The following is a 22,413-nucleotide window of genomic DNA, read 5'->3' as shown; positions in this document are numbered from 1 at the left end:
ATAGTCTCTAAGGATCTCCCATCCACTGCCACCAACCTCATAGTTCCCACACCCTGCATCTCCTGTTTCTGCCTTCTACCCAAGATCCACACACCTGCCTGTACAGATAAACTCATTATCTCTGCTTGTTCCTGCCCCACTGAACTACCTCAACTCAGTTTAATCCCACCCTGGTTCAATTCCTTCCTACCTACATTTGTGACACGACACACAACTTTTGATCTTTTCAATGATTTCAAGTTCCTGGCCCCCACCATCTTATTTTTATAAATTGGAGCAGATCTAAGCCGCTTCTCAGGCAGGAGTTGATACGTTTCATCACTAACCTCTCAAAACATTTCATCACTGTGGATGGAAGTGCTACTCGGCGATAGTCATTGAGGCAGATCACGTTCTTCTTGGGCACTGATACATTTGAAGCCTTCTTGAAGCATTTGGATACCACACACTGCCAAAGTGAGAGGTTAAAGATCTCAGTGAACACACCAGATTGTTGATCAGCACAGGTCTTTGGTCCTTGGTCAGGTACCCCATCGGGGATGAATGTTTTAAATATGTTCACCCTCCTGAAAACTGCTCTCACATCAGCTTCAGAGACTGAAATCATAGGATCATCGGGGAACGTGAGAGTTCGTGATAGTTCCTCAATGTTTTGATGGTCAAAGCGAGCATAGAAGACATTGAAGCCACACACACAAAATGCTGGAAGAACTCAGCAGGCCAGGCAGCATCTATAGAAAAGAGTAAATAGTCGAGGTTTCGGGCTGAGACCCTTCATCAGGACTCAACAGTTGCATTTCAGGCTGCAACTCTTTATCAGGACTGATGAAGGGTCTCAGCCCGAAACCTCGACTGTTTACTCTTTTCCATAAATGCTGCCTGGCCTGCTGTGTTTCCACAGCATTTTGTGTGTATTGCTCAGATTTCCAGCATTTACAGATTTTCTCCTGTTTGTGATGAAACTGAGTGAATGTGGTATTTAAGAGCTGATCTCCAAATGAACTAATAATTGAAGCTAAATCTGCAGTTTTGTCTTTGTGCATATTTGAAATCTCATGACATGACTCGAAGAAGAGCAGGAGGTTCTCTGAGCACCTGCCTAACAACTCCCCGAACAAATAATTCAGATTACTGATATTGGCAAAACTTCATTCAATATTCTGTCCATTCTCATCACCTGGTATTAAGCAGAGTCACCTGAATGAGGTAAACATCCTCTCATTTAGATCTTTGTACAAGGTGAAGATTGAAAGTAAATGCAAACACAGACTACAGTAAAGTATTAACATTGTTTATTGAGTCTGTTTGTTCTCATTGTAGCCATGTAATTTTATGTCAACTTAAATGCTGGGCTATATAGTTTCCTTTACATTTGTTATTTATGATTGCTAGTGCTCAGTTCTACCTGGGTGCTGGGCATTACAAACCCTTTTTCATTTTGTACAGTTGAAACCTGGAAAAATAAAATTTTATTAAAAAAAAATCCATTCTTGCTCATCTCCCAGCAGTCTGTCTGAGAGCACCAACTGTGGCAGGAAAGGAGTCTGCCACCAACCCCCAGCCTGATGACCATAATAGCGGATGGCAGGATAGGGTGGTTGAACTTTTAACTGGAATAAACAAAGAAAAACATGCTCCCATAAGGGAGATACTTAGCAAAACAACAGATTGAAAAGTTTCTTTCAAAAAAACTGTCACTTGTTTCTGTACAGACTGTGCCCTGATATTCCAGGACTAAAGGCTCTAATGCTTGGATCAAATCCTCCCGATGAAGAAAATGATAACCAACAGCAATATCCTCAGCTGTATATGCATAGTTCCTTGGTATATTAAATCACCAGTTTTTGTATACTGGCAGGTCACCCTTGGCATTTCAAAACAGGGATATTATTCTACAATGCATGATGAGGAAAGTATTATAGAAATTAAATGTGACACACGGAAAGAATGTGTCATACACAGAAATCCAGACAGAAGTATAGACAGTACGGAGCTGAATCAACAAATGAGGCAGAGAAACTATTACCGCACTTCACCATGCTTGCATGAGCTTTGCTCTGCCGAGAATTGCGTGGTGCTTTCAAATCTAATGAGAATGCACTTTTTCCTCAATAAGACCTTAATATTGACACATTTTTAAAAATAATTAGTCATCTGCGAATGTAACATGTTGAAAAGGGAAATTAAAAAAAATTTTAAAAAGGCACAGAGCTGAATCATTCGTCTCTGAAATCATCTCCATCAAGCTTAGGCTAGCTTGCACCATATGCTAAATGGACTTCTTACAGGATCTTGCCAGGACTGCCTGAATGTAGGCCGAATCTGCAGAGGGTTTCCATGGAAACCGATAGACCTTAGCGATCTGCAGCTTCAGCGCTGCCAGAGTCATGTGAATCTTTAGTTCCTCTTGTTCACCATTTGTTGCCGTAGTCTGTCCCTCTTTTTCTTCTCTATGAGTCTAAAAAGGAAAAATAATGGGAGGAACTAAATAAAAGATCACTGAGGTTATGTAAATGTAAACTACCGCACGTTTGAAAAATTAAAAGAAGGATGAAATGCTTGAATTACTCAACATACTAGGAGACAAAAGAGATTATTATTTCAGGTTGGTTTTTCAAAAGAACTGATTTTATCTAATTTGTTTTGTACGCATCTGCAAAGTGAGTTGGCCTATACCTTAAAGGCGTTAGTCTAAACATTGAATTTGAGGCAGTTTTGATGCACAGAACTGGTGTGGATATAGCTCTTATGCCAAATCCAGTCAGAAAAAATTTCACTGCATTGGTGCATTGTTGGTTTCAGAAATCAATGTTGGAATTTGCTGCCCTTGAAGAGTGCTAAATGTGACCCACACATTTCACAGACAGTGTTTCTTGTTGGACAGGCAGCATCTTTTGATTGTTGACCCATGTGAAATAGGTCAGTGCTTTTGACGGTGGCTTTATGGAAATGAGAAAGAACAGAATTGGGGCTGGCACAGGAAAACTGCGTGAGGTAGCTTGATGGAGGGTCTTGGCCCCAAACACTGACTGTTTATTTCACTCTACAGAGGAGTATACAGACCATGTGCAGTCAGATGGGATTAGTAAACTGGCATCATGATTGGCACAGACATGGTGGGCTGAAGGGCCTGTTCCTGTACTGTGCTTTTTTATGTTTATTCATTTTGATTGTCTATATCTCAATACCTCCTTGCATTCTCACCAAAATACAAAGTGCTTCTAGCTTTGTATCATCAGTAAATGTAGATACACCCTCAGTGGCCACTTTATTAGGTACCTCCTGCACCTCATAAAGTAGCCACTGAGTATATATTTATGATCTGCTGCTGCTATAGCCCATCCGCTTCAAGGTTCGATGTCTTGTGCATTCAGAGATGCCTTCCTGCCACTGTTGTAACGTGTGGTTATTCGAATTACCGTCAATTTCCTGTCAGCTTGGATCAGTTTGGACATTCTCCTCTGACCTCTCTTATTAACAAGGTGTTTTCACCCACAGAACATTTTTTATTGTTGTACATACCATTCTCTGCAGACTCTGGTGCATGAAAATCCCAGAAGGTTTCTTGAACATGTCAGCATGCTTTTACGCCTTGAGTTGCTGCCAAATGACTGGCTGATTAGATATTTGCATTTATGAGCAGGTGTACAGGTGTACCTAATAAAGTGGCCACTGAGTGTATATTGATTGTTAACAGTTGGGCTCCACACTAAACCCTACAGCACTCAGCTAATTGTAGCTTGCCAACCTGAAAGTGATGAACTTGCGGTAGGAAATCAGAGCACTCAAGGAAAATCCACGTAATCAAAGGAAGCGCGTGCAAACTCTGCATTTAAAGCACCTGAGATCAGGATTGAATCCTGGTCTTTGGCACTGTGAGGTTCCATTGACCCTGCCACTGTGGGCACCAAGAATGGTCAGCTCCGGAGCTGATGGGATGTGTCCTAGACTGCCACGAGAAGCAAAGGAGAAGAGTGCTGTCAGAAATGTTTAAAATTTTGCTGAGAGGTGAGGTTCCATACAACAGTTAAAAGGATAAATGTGGTACTTTTACTTAAGAAAGGAAGTAGCAATAAGCAAGGTTAAGTTAGTCAAATCCAGGTGGTAAGGAAGTTATTGGAAAGAAAATCTGGAAGGCAGGATTATTCTGCACTATATTTTTTCAGTTGTTCTAATCCATTTCAGTTTTTTAAAGTATATATATATGTGACATTTGAAACAACATGCCTCTGATGCCAGCCAGCTGTAAAAAACCATCAGCATGATTTTGGAGATGGGCTCCTCAGAATCAGTAGCCTGCGGCCCAGTTGACACTCTGGGCCTAATTCATCTCACCAAAGAGCAGTGGAGTGGCGGTCCTCAGCATGGTCCAAACTGTGACAGTGCCGCAGATAAATGTGCCACACGATTGCGGGGAGGCGATGGGGGTAGTGCTTGGGTGACGACATGTCCAATCATCATCTACTCTATTTGTCTCTGGAAAGTGGTTACTTGGTTGATGGTGTTAATTACTGGCTTTTTGCCAGAACAACACTTGAGTAATTCGTTTCACTTCTGTGCATCTGCTCACACAGTTGCGTTTCTTTCATTACGGTTTGCCCTCATTTTTGTGGGCACGTGTTCTTGTGGTACTTAAGGTAGATAACCAGCATATCTCATTCTCTACACATTTTCTCAGTTTACCGTTTGTTGCGGGCTTCTGTCAGCTCCATAAGCTGATCCTGCACAACACGTAGCTCATCCAAACGTTGCTGGTAGCGGGAATCACAGCTGTTGTTCCGTTCAAAACTTGACACCTGGCTAGAAAGCTCACTTGTCCGATCACGTAGTTGCTGGATGGATGAGTACAGATTCTCGTCATCTTCCTCCTGTTTGAATATCACATACAGAGTATAAATGAAATCTGGTTTGATGTCAAGGCCCTATATGAATGATCCCAAATAGGTGTCATTCTCAGATGTAACTCTATTCTTTAGGATAAAAGTCACCCAAATTCTTTTCTTTTGACCTCAGGCAAATGCAATAAAGATACAGTGAGCTATTGTGGGTGTTAAATTACAAGGAAAACTTCATTGTGACTCTGGAAAATTGGTCTAAATCCATGATTAATCACAAATGCTAATGATTGGGTGTAAATAGGCTACCTAATTTAAAAGGCTACCTTTCTTTTGTGGGTTTCAAAAGGAAATTGGTTAACTCTGGATCCAGATTCAGGAGATTGTGGAATAACACTTCTTAGAGGTTGTTGTGGTGAATAGGTCAGGATTTGGGGCTAAGGTTGAGGGATAGGGAGAAGGATTAGCTGTTCAGAGATCATGTGGAGTGGAAGAGTGGCAGTCTGGGTAGTGTTAGTAAAGTGTTTAGTTTTGTGGTGTTATTTTAGTGCTCTAGTAGATTTTCTCGGTGACAAATATTGGGGGAATATGAAAAGATAATATTTGGTTTAGTCTTGCTAATCAGGTATGTGACTCATTTAAGTTACATGCTTGATGAAGCAGGAACAGATGGGAGGGGTAGATGCTGTTAGAATGAAAATGGGATCCTTGGTGGGTCTAAAAGATAGCCAAATGGGCCAATCAAAGCTGAGATTCCAGGGGTTGACTGGGACATGCTCATGCAGACCCCCATGAAGAGACACTGCAGCATGGGTGACAGTTGCTACAAAGGCTTGCTAATGCTTGTTGTCCATGGATAGCATGGACCACCTATCAGTAGAGATTCTCAACATCTTTCTCCTGTTTGAAGATCACATACAAAGTATAAATGAAATCTGCTTTTGTCATGTCGAAGTTTCACATGAATGATCCCAACTAGATAAGGGAACCAGGCATTCATCAACTAGGATGAAGTCTGCAATTTTCAATAACATTTCATTTTGCACTTATTTTTGAAATTACAGAGTGTGAAAACATCATCAAGTCAAGTCACTTTTTATTGTCATTTCGACCATAACTGCTGGTACAGTACACAGTAAAAACAAGACAACATTTTTCAGGACCATGGTGCTACATGAACAATACAAAAACTACACTGAACTACGTAAAACAACACAAAACTACACTAGACTACAGTCCTACCCAGTACTGCATAAAGTGCACAAAACAGTGCAGGCATTACAATAAATAATAAACAAGACAATAGGCACAGTAGAGAGCAGTCGGTTGGTGTCAGTCCAGGTTCTGGGTATTGAGGAGTCTGATGGCTTGGGGGAAGAAACTGTTGCACAGTCTGGTTGTGAGAGCCTGAATACTTCGGTGCCTTTTGCCAAATGGCAGGAGGGAGAAGTGTTTGTATGAGGGGTGCATGGGGTCCTTCATAATTTGGATTTGGTAGATTGGATTTTCAAAAGGCTTTTGACAAGGTCCCACACAGGAGACTAGTGTGCAAACTTAAAGCACACGGTATTGGGGGTAAGGTATTGATATGGATAGAGAATTGGTTGGCAGACAGGAAGCAAAGAGTGGGAATAAACGGGACCTTTTCAGAATGGCAGGCAGTGACTAGTGGGGTACCGCAAGGCTCACTGCTGGGACCCCAGTCGTTTACAATATATATTAATGACTTGGATGAGAGAATTAACTGCAGCATCTCCAACTTTGCGGATGACACGAAGCTGGGTGGCAGTGTTAGCTGTGAGGAGGATGCAGGGTGACTTGGATAGGTTAGGTGAGTGGGCAAATTCATGGCAGATGCAATTTAATGTGGATAAATGTGAGGTTATCCACTTTTGGTGGCAAGAACAGGAAAACAGATTATTATCTGAATGGTGGCCGATTAGGAAAAGGGGAGGTGCAACGAGACCTGGGTATCATTGTACACCAGTCATTGAATGTGGGCATGCAGGTACAGCAGGCGGTGAAAAAGGCGAATGGTATGCTGGCATTCATAGCAAGGGGATTCAAGTACAGGAGCAGGGAGGTTCTACGGCAGTTGTACAAGGCCTTGGTAAGACCACACCTGGAGTATTGTGTGCAGTTTTGGTCCCCTAATCTGAGGAAAGACATCCGTGCCGTAGAGGGAGTACAAAGGAGGTTCACCAGATTGATTCCTGGGATGGCAGGACTTTCATATGATGAAAGACTGGATCGACTAGGCTTATACTCTCTGGAATTTAGAAGATTGAGGGGGGATCTGATTGAAACGTATAAAATTCTAAAGGGATTGGACAGGCTAGATGCAGGAAGATTGTTCTTGATGTTGGGGAAGTCCAGAACGAGGGGTCACAGTTTGAGGATCAAGGGGAAGTCTTTTAGGACCGAGATGAGGAAAAACTTCTTCACACAGACAGTGGTGAATCTGTGGAATTCTCTGCCACAGGAAACAGTTGAGGCCAGTTCATTGGCTATATTTAAGAGGGAGTTAGATATGGCCCTTGTGGCTAAAGGGATCAGGGGGTATGGAGAGAAGGCAGGTACAGGGTTCTGAGTTGGATGATCAGCCATGATCGTACTGAATGGTGGTGCAGGCTCGAAGGGCCGAATGGCCTACTCCTGCATCTATTTTCTATGTTTCTATAATGCTGTTTGCTTTACGGATGCAGCGTGTGGTGTAAATGTCTGTAATGGCGGGAAGAGAGACCCCGATGATCTTCTCAGCTGACCTCACTATCCGCTGTAGGGTCTTGCAATCTGAGATGGTGCAATTTCCGAACCAGGCAGTGATGCAGATGCTCAGGATGCTCTCAATACAACCTCTGTAGAATGTGGTGAGGATGGGGGGGGGGGGGAGATGGACTTTTCTCAGCCTTCACAGAAAGTAGAGATGCTGCTGGGCTTTCTTTCCTTCGGACTAGTGTTGAGGGACCAGGTGAGATTCGCTGCCAGGTGAACACCAAGAAATTTGGTGCTCTTAACGATCTCTACGCAGGAGTTGTTGATGTTATGAGATCTACTTTACAGGCCATTGGGTGGGTATTGACTTGTCAATATACTAGCATTTAATTTTAGGCAGATCTTTTCTTGATGTGATTGAGTTGTTGAGATCTACAAAGAGCAGGACTTCTTGGCATTCCATGATGTTAAACGAAACTGATAGAGCAAAGCAGTATGGAATGAATCTCCATGCATATGATAAAAAAAACCATTTTTTTGCTAAATATACTATCCAGGAGTAAATAGTTACATTGCTTGCAGCAGGTTGCAGGTTTTTGTGTGTGTGGGATGGAAAATAGGTCAACTTTCTGTTTTAAAGCACTGCTATACTCACAGTGTAGGCAGACTGATTTCTTGCAATGTTTTTGCAGAGTTTCCTTTTAACTGTTTCCTGTGCACCTCTGGTCCCTTCTGCTAAAGGTCAGAAATCACTCAAACTATCAAAGCGGATCCACAGAAAAAGGCAAAGAGGTGGGGAGGTGACTTCAGAATATTCCCCATCTCTGCCATTGGAGAGAATGAAAACATGGGGCAGAAGTTACAAATGCAAATCATTCAGGGATATCCGAAAGAAGGTCAGTAGATCCAGATTCGAAAATGTGGAAGGACATTTGACCATTTTATATCTTCTCAGTATACAGGGGAAAAAACATTAAAATGTAATGGTGAGAATATACCCTAAAATACGTTTCTACTTAGAACACGATTACACCCTTTTTTTCAGGATTGGGAAATGAGATGTATAAATGCCATCATCACATGCAATAATTATATTTTAAGAAAGAGTGTTACGACAGCTTTGTCGGTGCCAGTCATGAACAATGGCTTAATCCTGGATTTTCACTACACCTTTGAAATAATGAGCAGCTGAAGCATCATGTGAAAAAATAACTTTGAATCCTTAACATACAGTAAAATTAAAATAAATAGTTTAACAGCTTGACTCCTAAATAGCTACAGGTCAAGAGTACCAAGATGCTTGCTGCAGTGATATCATAATGTCCAAAACACATAGCAGAAAAGGAAAGGAATGGAGTGCACCTAGTGATAGAAAAGATGGGCAATGATTCATCTCCTGTACCTGATTACTTCCTTAGAAATCATTGTTGACGGTTGAATCAGAAAAACAGTTACTATTCTTTTAAAAATAAACTACCGTTTTCACGTAGGTTATAGAAAAGCCTTCTCCTTCAGCAAATTAACCAAAAGGTGAAGAGTGTTCCCTATGCTGTCTATAAGCATTAAACAGTATGCTTAAGCTGCAGTTCAATTGTGATGATATGCGCATTATCTATCGATTATTGATTATAGACTTCAGGAACAAGGGCATGTAAGTATTAGTGATGGGTGTTTTGAGTGTGGACTTACTACCCTGTAATTAAATTAGATAGCATTAATTAAATTAAATAGCAAGGCACTCTGGTAACTATAGTGGTTAATTTCTATGGGTAACTACTTATCTGTGAACAACTGCATATCATTATTACATTTTGGAGAAGAATCTTCCAGTTGAGTTGGATCAAATAGTTAAATATCTTTCTGGAAAGGACTGTATAAAGACGTATTGCTGAATAAATTAACACAAGTAAAGTTACACTCCTGGTCCCTGCTTTTGGGCACTCACATTGTGGTTGGACACCTGAATGACAATGGTATAACATTTCCTTTTGTTCTAAGGACAGGGTCAACTTCGGTTCCCCACATGGAATAACTATGAAGGACAAAATATATAAAACTTCTAATGGATATGATTAATAGATGAATTAATAACACATGAACCATAAATGTTAAATGATTGAGTAAAATTGAAATGACTCAATTGGATGAATAGTAATTGGCCAATATTTCTGATTACGTAGTCTTTTTAAAGATCCATTTATCTCTGAGCTACTCCAGCATTATCCAATTGTATCTTCTATGGTCCAAAACAATGATTTACCTTTGCATTTACAATCTCAATGTGAACAAGTAAAGAGGCCAGCTCTAACTCCTCACTGTAGCTGTTTTTCAGGGGCACAGATCTGTAACCTGTAGAAAGAATGACATTCTGACATTCATTGTGATAAAGTGGCATTTAAGATAGATACTACCAAACCAGTTCAGAAATATACAAAATAATTGCAACGTACACAGCTAAAGTTTGGGAACCCAGCCCATCATTTAATGCCAGATTCAGAACAGGAAGATGGAAGACAATATAATAGTTGAGGTTTAAAGGCTGACAGTACATAATTCAATAGGCTAGCTTCATTGCAATCATAAGATTTAATATTGCAATTTTATTTAAGCTCAAGGACAAATGACTGATAGATTCCATGGGTAACTGTTGAATGGATGTGAGAATTCTGATTGCCTTTCTGTGAAGGTCTCAATTGTTATATCTATCATTGCAATGTAGGTATCAACACATCAGTAATGTAACCCCTTATCTTAGAAGCTAAAATTCATGGTCAATATTCTTTTTACCATCATGAGACTGAATGGAATGAGCGCATGACCCCGATTAATAGAGACCAGAACAATTTGGAACCATACTTGGCCATGATGTGGTGCGCTGTGCCAGCACTGGGCAGATGGTCTCGAGATAGTTTGAGGATAAATTTTAAAGGTTCAGAGATGGAATGTATTAATAAATGTCTCTCTGTGATTATTAGGTGTAATGATATAAGAGGAAATGTCATCTTCCTTCATACAGAGAGTGAACACAGGATAGATTTTCATTGTGAAGAGATCCTATAGTTTCAACATCTATTACATCTATTGCATATAACTTATAAACCAAAAAGATAGAGTCATTAAAAAGTGGGGGGAAAATTGCATGGACTGAAGTTACTTCAATGACACATTCCCTTTGAATACATGGCTGTTAAAGTTTAAATAAAATACTTTAAGTCAACAAAACTGCAGGTGCTGAAATCTGGAACAAGAAAAAGAGCAGAACGCTGATGAACTCAGCAGGTCAAGCAGCATCTGTGGAGACAAAAGGTACAAGTTGACGTTCCTGGCAGGGTCTTGACTTGACCTGCTGCGTTCTCCCAGTGTTCTCTTTTTCACTGAAAAATACTGATTTCTGGATTTCAGCGTTGGGATCAGACAGAATTATTGAATCCATTAAGTAGGAAAAGTACTGCACTGGCTTCTCTACTGGTGCCATTTGTGACTGGACTAAGATCCAAATATTGTAGTGATCCAAATTCATAAAACATCCCATATTTCATTGACAGTCATGCTCAGTCAGTGACAGGAAACTTTTAACAAGTAGATTGAATCCTGTTTGGATCTCTTCAGCAGTACCCTGGGACAAGGAGCATAGAATTACAAAAAATAAACAAACAGCAGGAGAATTCAGCACATCAAGTAGCATTTGTGGACGCAAATGGGTTAGTTCTGTTTTTGAGTCTCAACTCTGAATCAGTCTCGACCTGAGAAGTAAAGTATCCCTTTGCCTCCACAGATGTTGCATGACCTGCTGAATCCTCTAGCATTTAGTTGCTTTGCTCCAGATTCTAGATTCTGCAGTTTCTTGTGTCAGCTTAAAATTAGACTTTGGTCCTGGGAGTAGAGCAAAGGAGAGGGACAATTTCTCATGTCCAATTCATGATGCACTTGATCCAGGTACGCTTCATGTTGACAGTGGATACACTTTCTGCACAAACAATACTCATCTTACTAAGTAAAGTTAAATAATTTTCTGCTTAATGGGCTACTAGTTACCTGTTTTAAGTCCTTTCACTGGGTAAGTTGCTTGGGCCAGGAAGTTGGGATCACTGAACATGTCCTCATCATACACAATGAACTTCAAAAAGGCAAACTCAGGATTATTGATATCAAAGACAAATTGCTTGAAAAGCCAGACGGGATTCAGTCCATTATCCGCTGGAACAGAAATAAAATGTAAGAAGAAAGAACAAAAAGGTGATTTTTCTAATATTCCATTTTGATTATTTTCCTAATTTCATTTTTCAAAAGTTCCAAATTTTCCTGCAATCTGCAACTAGAAGCCATTTCTACTACTAGTTTCCGATTAATGATTAGGACGTAGAATATCGGCTGATTTTACATCACCTTTGAGGTCACTTGTAGCCCACACATTGAGCTCAGTTAACAATGCATATTGTAACTATGTTACAATAAAAATGCTATATTTAGACACTGTGCACTGTGGTTTAGTTGTGAATTGCTACTTTCAATTAAGAATATTCTACACAGAAATCCAATACTGTGTATTTGCTTATGCTTGTAGCAGAACAATGATCTGTCTGATGAGATGAAGTTCTCTAGAGCAATGATGATGAAAGCAGGTAGTGTTTGATACTTGAAGGAGATTGAAAGCTACAAATGCTTTCTGCTATTCCACCTGTATTTGGAATGGATGGAATATGTGGAAATCTTTGTAAAGGAAAGACAGCGTTATTGAGATCTTGGGAAGCACACATACAAAAAAAATGACAAAAGATGCAATATAATAGCCGGAGATGTGTAAGAAATTGGCCAGTCTACTGGCATTGCAAATTACAGAAGAGGTCCAATTGAGGTGATAGCAAAAACCTAGAGACCATTTTAATCTGATGCCGTCAGAAACTTGTGCAATCAAAACAAGAGGAATGGTTGGCGGATAGTTGGTCAGGGTAAAAGTACTAGCAAAAGTGTAACTTCCAGACTTGCTTAGAATGAGCAATGCCTCATTGTTTATTTTTAGTTTAGAGATACAGCATGGTAACACATCCTTCCAGCTTAATGAGAACTGGCCACCCAATTACACCAATGTAACCCACCACCACCCTGAACATCTTAGGAATGTGGGAGGAAACCAGAACTCTGGAGGAACGCCTCACAGTCACAGGGAGAACATACAAACTGCTTACAGATAGTGACGGGAAATAAACCCGGCTTGTTAGCTGCTAAACGACCGTGCCACCATTGTGTGTGGACTGGTGAATGAAAAACTATTTTACAGAAGTATACAGCAGCTGGTGTCTATCACAAGTCCTGATTATGCAACCACTGATGCCAGGCAGATGATCTCTGAAGAGTATTGATAATGGCTGTGGTCACCCCATCTTGTCAAGACATTGCCCAGAAGGCGGCAAATGGCAAACCACTTCTCCAGAAAAATTTGCCATGAATTATCATGGTCATGAGACCATGATCACCTATGTCATATGATATGGGGCATAATGATGATAATAGTAACATTTGAGAGAGTACATAGAATAGCTACCAGCACATAGTGGCTACTGGAAACTGAGAGACATTTTTGATCAAGACACAATTTATATTGTATGGAGCTCATGTCCTCAAAAAGCTAACTGCCTCTAAAGATGGTAGTCTCCAAATAGTTCAGTCACAAAGAGGTAAGTTTATTGAACAGTCTCACCGAGATCATGTGTGTAAGGTAGAATCATATATAGAGGAAATGAAAATGCTATCTAATGGACAATTGAAGAGCATTAAGGACAACACAATTAGTACACATTGACTGTGATAATTATGCAGATTAATCCTGCAGCAATTACAGGGCATGGATCTGACATACTGCCATTATTTTCTGTTGAGATGGAACTGGACATATATTTGTAGAAGTAAACTTCCGAGTAAGTGGATGTGAATTGCCGAGTCTACAATAGAAATGGATGGTTACAGCTGCCTTTCATTGTCATGGACAATGAAAGTGCATCAATGATCATGGTAGACTACATTGAGTCAATCAAGTGTGGAAAGGATCAGAGACTTGGGAAGGGAGGGTGATCTAGAAGCCATACACAGTCCTGTCAGATTGGCTTGAGAATTGCCATGGAGTCTTCCAGCTAGCAGACATTTACAGGAAAGGGGTATATTTTTCAGTGTAATCAAGATGACTATCGATAACAGTAGCTGAATGGTTACATTGTAACTATTCAGGGCAATGAAAGAAAGTATGATCAGGATGAGGGTGCAGTGAATCAGTGAATCTATCTATGAAGCACAGTGTGATGACCGATGTGCAGATGATTTTGTACATTAGAACCAATGCAGATGAAGTTGGACAATAATGCATCTTACAGAGATTGTGAGACTTGGGAAGAAGAGAAAACTAGCCCTTCCTGGGAGAGTAAAGCAGTGATTTGGTGCAGAATAGCACGCTTAAGATATTGATAGCACTGAAGGAAGATTTAACAGCAGTCAGTGGGTATATGCTATCTTCAAATAACATGGGTTGGCCATGGCCAAGGTATGGACCTGATTTGTGTCAATGGGACTAGTGCAGATAGGTGGAATGGGTATGACTTGGTACACCTATCGCAGTGGACCAGGCGCTGTTTCTGCACTGTTTGATTTTATGCCTCAGCAGTGGGTTCACAATGAGAGTGGATGATATTAATGAAGGGGATACACTCAGAACCATTAAAAGTGTAGCAAAGGCATTCTTTGATAGACAGGGATTTGTAGTGCTAGCTGTTCAGGTCGGTGTGTATTTGCTCGCTGGCCAACGAGTGAAGTAGGTATTGCATCAAGATGTAAGTAAAATACCAGGACATATGCTATCAATTACAGGAAAACCTACCAAGGTGACCATGAGGTCAAGAAACAGGGCTGTGCTGCAAGGAAACCTAAAGGTAAGAGAAACAAACCAGCGATGAGGTTTCCCGGAGGAAAAGACATCCCAAGATCAGAGCAGTTTATAATATGTAGCACAACTGTGATTTGAAAATACTTGCACCTTGAGAAGTCAAGCAGTTCAGAGGAAACATCTGTAAAATATTTGAATTGCATGAGAGAGCATTTCTCATAAGTTCTAGGAAAACAGTTCCCTTGGAGAAGTTGGATTTTACATAGTGGGAGAGAGATTTCAAAACAAGTGAGCAAGAGGCAGTCGGAACATTTTGCATGCCACAGTTGCCTTGAAGGGGTTGGATTGTGTGTAGCGGGGAGAGATTTCAAAACAAACAAGTTGGGGGGGGGGGAACAGAGTCAGGACATTCTGCCACAGTCCCCATGGAGACGTTAGATTGTGTGTAGCAGAAGAGAGATTTCAAAAGAAGTGAGCAGGTCAGTCAGAACATTATGCCTGCACAGTTCCCTTGGAGACGTTGGATTGTCTGTAATTAGGCTCTTGGCAAGGGACAATAAAAAGAGGTTAGATGCAAGTGGAGCGGTAATTGTGGGAGCAGGCCAATGTTACAGTCTGGCTTTGGTTCATAGAGGCTTCAGCAAGGAGAGGCTGAGGCTGTAGGTAGATTTTTTTTTCATTTAATTCTCTTTCTCTCATTGGGGATGCCAGACAGGATAACAGAATGCTCCTCTTGTGGAATATCAGAAGACAAGGAGACTTCCAGTGCCCCTGATAAGTACACCTACTAGATGTATATCCAACTGAAGTTTCTTGCAGACCATTGTAAGCAATTGGATCTGGAGCTGGATGAAACTCTGGATCATTTGGGAGGCTGAGGGGTTGCTTGGCAGGCAATATGGGGAAGTTACACTCAAGTTACATGACGCAGGTAACTGGATGACCATAAGGAAAGGGAAAAAGAAGTAAACAGCCAGTGTAGCATACACCTTTGGCCGTTCCCCTTAATAACAGGTATATTGTTTGGAGGGGATGACCTAGCAGAGGAAAGTCACAGTGTTCAGATCTCTGGCACTAAGTCTGGCTCTATGGCTCAGAAGGGAAGGGGGAAGAATAGGTGAGCTGTAGTGATGGGGAATTTATTGGTTTGGGGAACAGACAGGAGGCTCTGAGGCGGAGAATGAGATTCCCAAATGGGATGTTGTCACCTGGGTCAGGGACATCTTGGATTGAGCCCCCAACATTCTTAAGAGGGAAGATGAGCAGCCAGAGTTCGTGATCCATGTCAGTACCAAAGGCATGGGTAGGAAGGATGACAAGGTCCTGTAAAGTCAGTTTAGGGAGTTAGGTGCTAAGTTAAAGGACAGGATCTAGCAGAGATATTTAAAACATCCTTAGCCACAGACGAGGTGCCAGAGGATTGGACAATAGCGAATGTTGTTCTGTTGTTTAAGAAACGCTCCAAGAATAAGCTGGGAAATTATTGGCCGGTGAGCTGGATATCAGTAGTAGGTAAGTTTCTGTAAAGTATTCCAAGTGATCATATGTATAAGTATTTGGATAGGCAGGGACTGATTAGGGATAGTCAACATGGCTTTGGGTGTGGTAGGTTGTGTCTAACCAATCTTATAGAGCTTTTTAAGGAAGTTACCAGGAAAGTTAATGAAGACAAGGCAGTGGATGGTGTCTACATGGACTTCAGCAAGGCCTTTGGCAAGATTCTACGTGGAAGGTTGGTCAAGAAGGTACAGTTACTTGGCATTCAAGATGAGGTAGTAAATTGTATTAGATATTGGCTTCATGGGAGAAGCCAGAGACTGGTAGTAGATGGTTGCCCCTTTGACCGGAAGCCTGTACCTAGTGTTGAACTGCAGAGAACAGTGCTGGATCTGTTGTTGTTTGTCATCTATATCAATGATCAGCTAGTAAAATGGACCAGCAAATTTGTGAATGACACCAAGGTAGGGGATATAGTGGACAGTGAGCAAGATTATCAAAACTTGTAGTGGGATCTAAACCATCTGGAAAAATGGGCTGAGAAATGGCAGATGGAATTTACTGCAGTCAGATGTGAAGTGTTGCATATTGGAAGGACAAACCATGGTAAGATTTACATGGTGAGCGGTAGGGCACTGAGGACTGTAGTAGAACAGAGGAATCAGGGAATACACAACCATAATTCCTTGAAAGTGGCATTACAGATAGATAGGGTCATAAAGTAAGCTTTTGGTACACTGGCCTTCATAAATCAAAAAGCATTGAATACAAGAGTTGGAATGTTATGTAGAAATTGTATAAGACACTGGTGAGGCCTAATTTGTAGTATTGTGGCAGTTTTGGTCACCTTCCTACATGGAAGATGTGAATAAGATTGAAATAGTGCAGAGAAAATTTACAAGACTGTTGCTAGGACTTGAGGACCTGAGTTATAGTGAAAGGTTGAATAGGCTAGGACTTTGTTCCCTGAAGCATAGGAAAATGAATAGAGATTTGATAGACATAAGAGCAGAATGAGATCATTCGGTCCATTGAGGCTGCTCTACCATTCCATTGTGCCTGATTTATTATCCCTCTCAACCCCATTCTCCTGCCTTCTCCCTGTAACTTTTGACACCCTGATTAATCAGAAACCTATCAACCTCTGCCTTAAATATATCCATTGACTTGGCCTCTACAGTCATCCATGACAATGAATTCCACAGATTCACTACCCTAGGTTCACTCACTACAGGAAACATCCTTTCCACATCCCTTCTATCTAGGCCTTTCAATATTCAATAGATTTCAATGAGATCCCCTCTCATTCTTCTAAACTCTAGTAGATATAGGCCCAGAGCCATCAAACGCTCCTCATATGTAAACCCATTCATTTCTGGGATTATTCTGGTGAACCTCCTCTGGACTGTCTCCAATTGCAGCACATCATTTCTTACATAAGGAGCCCAAAACAGTACACAGTAATCCAAGTGCAATCTGACCAATGCCAAATAAAGGCTCAGCATTACAAGCTTGCTTTTGTGTTCTAGTCCTCTTGAAATGAATGGTAAAATTACATCTGCCTTCCTGACCACCAGTTCAACCTGTAAGTTAACCTTTAGGGAACCCTGCAGCAACCATCAGGCTCTTGAAGAATTAGGGATAACTGCACGAACCCCATCACTGAACTGTTACAACAATCTATGGTCTCACTTTCAATGACTTCTTGTCTCATGTTCTCAATATCTATTTATTTATTTTCTTTTGTATTTGCACAGTTTGTTGTCTTTTGCACATTTGTTGTTTGTCCGTCCTGTTGGGTACAGTTTTTCATTAATTCTTTTATATTTCTTGGATTTACGGAGTATGCCCTCAAGAAAACAAATCTAAGGGCTGTATATGGCGACATACAGTATGTACTTTGATCTTTGACCCTACAATTTCTGAATTTTCTTTACATTTAGAATAAAATCCATGCCTTTATCTCTTCTGCCAAAGTGCATGACCATGCACTTCCCAACACTATATTCCATCTGCCATTCATTGCCCATCCTTCTGCAGACACTCTACTTCCTCAACACTGCCTGCTCCTCCATGCATCACTTGCAAACATAGCCAGAAAACCGTCAAGTCCTTCATCCAAATCATTGATAAACTGGCAAACTATGAGTGTCTTCCATAGTGAAAACTGTTGCAAAATACTTACTAAGTTCATCCGCTATTTCTTTGGCCCCCCCATTACTACCTCTCCAGTATCATTTTCCAGTGGTCCAATATTCACTCTCAGCTTTCCAATATCTACTCTTTTTTTAAAAACTGACTATCTGAAAAAAAAACTTCTGGTATCCTCTTGTTTTCTTTTTTTTAAATTTAATTTTTTTTTGCTCAGCATAACAAAACTCCCAATTTACAGATATATTTACATTTCTTCCCCTCACAGATATCAACTATCAGAACACTTCCATCAAAATATAGACACCACCCCAACATCCTATGCAAAAGCCCTTATTAGTATAGCAGATAGGTTTGCATCTACATACTGCAGAAAAGGTTGCCATGTTTTATGAAAGCTATTTGTTTTTCAGTGTACCATACATGTCAAAAAGTCCAAAGGAATGTATTCCATGATTAATTTACGCCAACCAAAAAGTCCAGGGGCCTTATCAGATATCCAACAAAGTAAAATGTTCTTCCTCGCACAAAAAATCAGGATGTTAAAATTTTTTTTCAGATGTGCATTAATAATACGACTGCTGAGTAAGCCAAAGAGAAAAGACACTGGGTCTCCATCTTCAGAATCTTTTCCATTTCACCCAAAATATCACTCCAGTATGCCTGAAGTTTGGGACAAGTCCAGAAACAGTGGGTGAAAGTTTCAGTATTTACTTTACATTTAGAACACATTGGAGAAACCCCCGTCTTAAATTTCGAGAGACGATCTGGAGTCAGATGGGCTGTATGCAGAATTTTGAGTTGCAATGCTTTAGTTCTATTACAAACTGAAATTTTCTTTGCATTATCACAGATGTCTTCCCATGTTTCAGCTGCAATTTCTACTCCCAGCTCTTCCTCCCAGACCCTTCCCAGCTGCTCAGCCTCTCAAGAACATTCCCTCAGGATGCTGTAAGAAGTACTGATGGAGACTTCACCCTTCGAACAAAACACCCTCTTTTTTTATGTTGGAACTATAGAAAGCAGTTAACAATGATGTTTTTTTTTCTGTATATAATCTCTTATCTGAAAGAAATGAAAAAGATCCTTGTTGGGTATGTTAAGTTTCTGTACTATTTGACTAAGAGACATCATCGTTCCTTCATCAAACAAATCTAGATGGAAAATACCTTTAGAAATCCAAAGTTTAAATCCAGAATCCATTATGTCAGGCTGAAAATCTGGACTGCCGGTTATTGGAGTGAAGGGTGATATTTTCGCTGCGTTGCCCTCAATTTGTCGCACCGCCCTCCAAGCCCTGACTGTATTAATTGTTACTGGATTGCGCCAATATTCCTTAACTAGTTTCATCTTATTGAGGGAAAACAAATTAATCAGAGGGCATTTTGCTTGTGAAGCTTCAATGTCTAGCCAAACTGAGGAGGGGTCCCTGCAAACCCAGTCAACCACATAAGATAAAAAGGAACTTAAGTGATATTTTTTTGATGTCTGGAAAATCCAGACCCCCTAGACTACTGAAAAGCTGTAACTTAAACATTTTAATACAGGGTCATTTTTTGTTCCAGATGAAAGAAACAAACGAGCCATTTATTTTTTTAAGTATTTGTTAGGTAAAAATGACTGGAATCATTCGTATTGGTAGAGCAGACGAGGAAGAATGTTCACCTTGAGCAAGGTTATTTGGCCAAGCCAAAAAATGGGAAGAGCGCTCCATCGCTCAAGATCCTGTTTGATTTTGTCAAATAACTGTGTAAAGTTAGCTTTGAACAATTGATCAAACGTAGGTGTGATAAATATGCCTAAGTAAACAAAACCTGTCTGCGACCATTTAAAAAGGAAAACACTCTGAGTGTCAGGTACCTGCTGCAGATTCCCCAGAGGCATAGCCTCTGATTTAGGCTACAGCCACACTAGACCGGATAAATCCATAACTGAAGCTTTTTCCCTTCGTTTTGACCCTCTGTCCACACTGAAACTGCATCTTCCTCCCCTGAAAACAGAGCTTTTCTAAAACGTTCTCCAGAGTGTTTAAATCTGAAAACGCCGGTTAGGCGTTGTACTGTGTACGGGGTAACCGGAGCTTTTTAAAAACGCTGTCATGACGTGCCGGAACAGATGGTGGCGGCAGCGCGGCATTTCACTGTTTTCTTGAATGCAACCTCCAGCACCACAACAACATTATCTGACAATAGATGTGTAACAGCCTAATGTAACATTGTATGGAAATACAAGATAACACTGATGCAGACATGTTTATACATTTAACAAGGTGCTTTATTAATGTATTGCTTGTGCATACATTCAATAGGTGCAATTGTCAGTACTTCCAAAATGTCATTTTTAAGTATTAGCTTATGTTTGGCATAGACATGAAAATATTAAGGCCAATAAAGGAAAATTGTAAGTTTCACTTTTACTCAGGTAAAAATAAAATCACTTTTGCCCAGTAACTCGTTTTATTGCACATGTTAACTACAGCAAAATAATACAGAAAGACATGGCAAAAGTAAAGGCAAACAAATGAGGTAAAAGCAAATTTCACTTTTGCCCAGTAACAAGCCTTATTGCATTTCGTTGTAGCTGTTGTCCCTTTCATCAATGAAGAGACTATAGCTGTAGGAAATGTTTCCAGGGTGACCCCTCTGTGGGAGTGGGGAAGATGTCGGTGGGGCCACCCAGGGGTCTGTGTGTCCATATGTATAGCTATTGTAGTGGCTGTGAGGCTGGTATTGTGACGGTGAAAAGTACTGCGGGGGGGGGGGCATCTTATTCCTCATCATTGCAAATCCCTCTGCAACAGAGTTAGGCAGTTTTTCAATGTTCGTAGTCAGCCAGGTCATACTGTCCGTGAACTCCCTGTCGGTTGCCTCCATATGCTCCAGTATTTGTTATTTCAGTTTTAAGTCCTCCTGCGTGAGAGCCAACAGCTGTCTGTCATTTGGCAATTTCCTTTTAAGTTTTTCTAGTCTGTAACTGGACAAACAGGCACCAAGTATACCATTTCCTCTTCGCTTGTTTTCTATAGATGTGTCCTGCGCATGCCCAGTAGGAGGAGATTCGCCCAAATACCCATTTTAATGTGGACGGAGGTATTTTCAAAAACGCCTGGTGTGGACGCCTATTGTTTTTACGCAAAAACGGCGTTTTCAAAATTATCCGGTTTAGTGTGGACGTAGCCTTAGTAAAGTTGATTTTATAACCTGAAAAGGCACTAAATGAATTGATGCATTGTATAAGGTGGTGCACTGATATAGCAGGATTTGATAAGAAAATTTGAACATCATCTGCATACAATGTAATTTTATGTGACTTTAGTCCTATGTCTGGAGCAGATATTTTGGGGTCTCGCTGAATAGCTTCAGCCAATGGCTCGATCAGTAGTGTGAAAAACAGTGGTGATAAAGGGCAGCCCTGCCGGCTGCCCCTCAGAATACTAAAATTATCCGACCTAATACCATTAGTGAGAATCGCAGCCAAAGGGTCATTATAAAGAACCTTCACCCACTTAATAAAATTATTGCCCAAACCAAATCGTTCTAAAGTGAAAAAAATATATACGGCTATTCGACATGATCAAAGGCCTTTTCTGCATCCAAGGAAACCACTAAGCTGTCCACTGCCTGTTGCTGACATGCCTGAATCACATTAAGTAATCTTCTGATAGTGTTAGATGATTTACGGCCTTTTACAAAACCCATTTGATCCTCTTTTATGATAAAAGGTAACACAGTTTCAAATCACAATGCTAAGGCTTTAGATAATATTTTAAAGTCAACATTTAACAATGAAATAGGCCTGTAGGAGGCACAATCTTCAGGGCTCTTTCCTTTCTTAAGAATTAGGGAGATACTAGCTTCTCTCAACATTGGTGGGAGGAGACCACAATTAAATGCATGATTGAAAATGTTTAGCATAGTCTCTGATAATAACCCTGTGAACTCTTTATAGAATTCACTAGTGAGTCAATTAGGACCAGGGGCCTTCCCACTTTGGAGCTGTCTCACAGCTTCCTGTATCTTGTGTATAGATAACGGAGCATTGAGGAGGGACTCTTGTTCAGAAGAAATGTCTAGATCTAAATTCCTGAAAAAGGACTCCATCCTAGATTGTCCATCATTACATTGCTCAGATTGATACAATTTAGAATAAAAATTCTTAAACACAACATTAATCATTTTAGAATTACTAGTGAGGGCTCCTGTCCCATCACTAATTGAAGCAATAGTCTGAGAGGCATTTTTCTTTCTAGCTAAATAAGCCAAATACCTACCTGGTTTTTCACCATGTTCAAACAATCGTTGTTTAGCAAATGTCAATTTTCTCTTGGCTGCTTGTGTAAGTAAA

General features: G+C 40.5%; 1 protein-coding gene across 2 annotated transcripts in view; it reads right to left on the bottom strand.

Moving 5' to 3' along the window:
* Nucleotides 1–1,299: 1,299 nt before the first annotated feature.
* The window catches only part of LOC134351496 (1-phosphatidylinositol 4,5-bisphosphate phosphodiesterase gamma-1-like), a 273,333-nt gene continuing 252,219 nt past the window's right edge, over nucleotides 1,300–22,413 (bottom strand). For both annotated transcript variants that reach the window (XM_063057723.1, XM_063057732.1), the window contains 4 exons: nucleotides 11,586–11,747; nucleotides 9,811–9,899; nucleotides 4,684–4,868; nucleotides 1,300–2,458 (listed from right to left, as the gene is read on the bottom strand). In XM_063057723.1, the coding sequence (XP_062913793.1) occupies nucleotides 2,398–2,458; nucleotides 4,684–4,868; nucleotides 9,811–9,899; nucleotides 11,586–11,747 (497 nt within the window). In that variant the 3' untranslated portion in view covers nucleotides 1,300–2,397. The remainder of the gene's footprint in view (nucleotides 2,459–4,683; nucleotides 4,869–9,810; nucleotides 9,900–11,585; nucleotides 11,748–22,413) is intronic.

Source organism: Mobula hypostoma, chromosome 1, assembly GCF_963921235.1.
Source record: "Mobula hypostoma chromosome 1, sMobHyp1.1, whole genome shotgun sequence".
NCBI classification, from domain to species: Eukaryota; Metazoa; Chordata; class Chondrichthyes; order Myliobatiformes; family Myliobatidae; genus Mobula; species Mobula hypostoma.
The sequence above is the reverse complement of the archived record's forward strand: the minus strand, read 5'-3'. Positions and strand labels throughout refer to the sequence as shown.